The sequence below is a fragment of the Carassius auratus genome, chromosome 4 (assembly GCF_003368295.1).
Source record: "Carassius auratus strain Wakin chromosome 4, ASM336829v1, whole genome shotgun sequence".
NCBI lineage: Eukaryota > Metazoa > Chordata > Actinopteri > Cypriniformes > Cyprinidae > Carassius > Carassius auratus.
In genome coordinates, this window is record NC_039246.1 from 15,391,390 (window position 1) to 15,393,169 (window position 1,780).

Consider the following 1,780-nt stretch of genomic DNA (forward strand, 5'->3'; position numbering starts at 1 on the left):
TTTATCAGATAATTTTGACTTAGTATCTCATTATTTTGAATGACATCAACATTTTTGAGTTTTTTAATGACGTAAGTGTGATTTACCAGAACATCTTTTTTTTTTGGGTGGGGGGCTTTAATACATAAATTCTATACTTGCATAACACAAAAATGGGAAAAAAAAGGATAGCCATTAGTTATCAAATAATACCACAATCTCTAAGTATATACTATATGTGGTGATGATCCAACTTTCAATATGCAGAGTCAGTTCATTTGAACAGGCCGCCAACTCAGTTTCGTGAAGGCTTGTTCGGTGGCTTGCAACCATGACAATATTCGATAAACAACAGTCATATGAATCCTTATGAAAGCTGGCCATTGGGTTTGGGGTTGGGTGAAGGCAGGATATCTCCGAAATTTAGGAAACCTTTTTCGAAAATTATGCCACAGAAACCCCAAACCAGATGGGCTTCCCCTGTCACCATCATGTCGTTGCTCTTAGTTGTGCACCTATATAAACCCACAGCCCCATCCTCGTCAAAATCACTCACCTGCTGACTTGTTTCACGTTCCGGCACTGTGTTTACAGTTGTGTGTTTAGCAAAAATGTATTGTCGGCTTTACATGGTGTACCTGATATGTGCACTTCTCCTAATAGTGTCTCTTCAAGGAACTGTCGGAGCCAGACTTCCACAGTCCCAAAAGGACAAAGAGCAAATGCTGAAGAACGTACGAGAAAAAATCGAGTCTCTGCAAAAGCATTATGTAAGTACAGTTTGCTGGTGACTTCTGCATTGTTCTTAAACATGTTTTGTGCAAGCATAAATCACTTTATTCCTCAGTTTGATATTGCAGTATGGTGATGCTAGTATAAGATCGACAACAATGGTATGGGGCAATGCAATTAATTTGTAAAAGTCATTCTTTTATTTCTGCTTTTTAGCATACAACTGGTACAGAATGGTTTGGAAAATCTGTTTTGTCTTCTCATCTGCATCAGCTGAATGTAAGTATTTAAACCGTTGTTACTGTTGATAATGCTAAAATCTAAAAAAATTTAATGCTAATGATACTTATTTCTTTTAGTCCAAGGCCTCCTGCACTTGTCAGTCTCTGCTGCTTGATAGTATGTTGAACATCACTGAAACAATTTTTCAAGACATGAGAGGGAAAGCTGAGAATGAAGAAACAAAAACCAGCCTCAGAGATGTAATGACTGAGGTGAAAATGCTGAGACACAAGTACAGTGAAGAACAGAAAGTATGGAGGGAGCTTCAGGACATTCACTCAGTCGAGGTAATAATAAAGATTATAGATGTCCATAAATGTTGTGAGGATTGCCAAGATTATAATTTTTTGTTGATCTGTAACCAGTGTTGGGGGTAACGCATTACAAGTAATGCATTACTTTTAAATTATTCGTTTACTTTTTAATATAAGGTGCCAAAAGTATTACTTTGGGTTTTTGTTATTAAAAACAAATAAGAAATGAGTAATGCGAAAGTAATGTAATGCAATACTTTCCATAAAGAGTAACTTAGTTTTTAATGGAATAGCGCAATATTGTAATTACAATCCGTAAATTAAAGTTAAATGTTTGTTATGATATATGACATACTGTATATGTCTGTTTTTAATCAGGTGAATAATGGCAAAATCCAGAAAGGAGCACTAAATTCCTTTCTCATTTTGTATGATCTGGCCTACTGAGGAAAACCGAGAGGGACAATCACCGAGAATCATCTTAATTTCACTCGCTGTCAATTATTTTAATAAGCATTATTTATTATTCCACT

At 35.7% G+C, this 1,780-nt stretch overlaps 1 protein-coding gene across 1 annotated transcript; it reads left to right on the forward strand.

Moving 5' to 3' along the window:
- Positions 1 to 316: 316 nt before the first annotated feature.
- Positions 317 to 1,780, forward strand: ifng1r (Interferon gamma-related). The gene is made up of 4 exons (XM_026223101.1): positions 317 to 749; positions 928 to 990; positions 1,071 to 1,280; positions 1,626 to 1,780. Exons 1-4 carry the CDS (start codon positions 591 to 593, stop codon positions 1,692 to 1,694), a joined length of 501 nt encoding a protein of 166 aa, XP_026078886.1. The 5' UTR covers positions 317 to 590; the 3' UTR covers positions 1,695 to 1,780.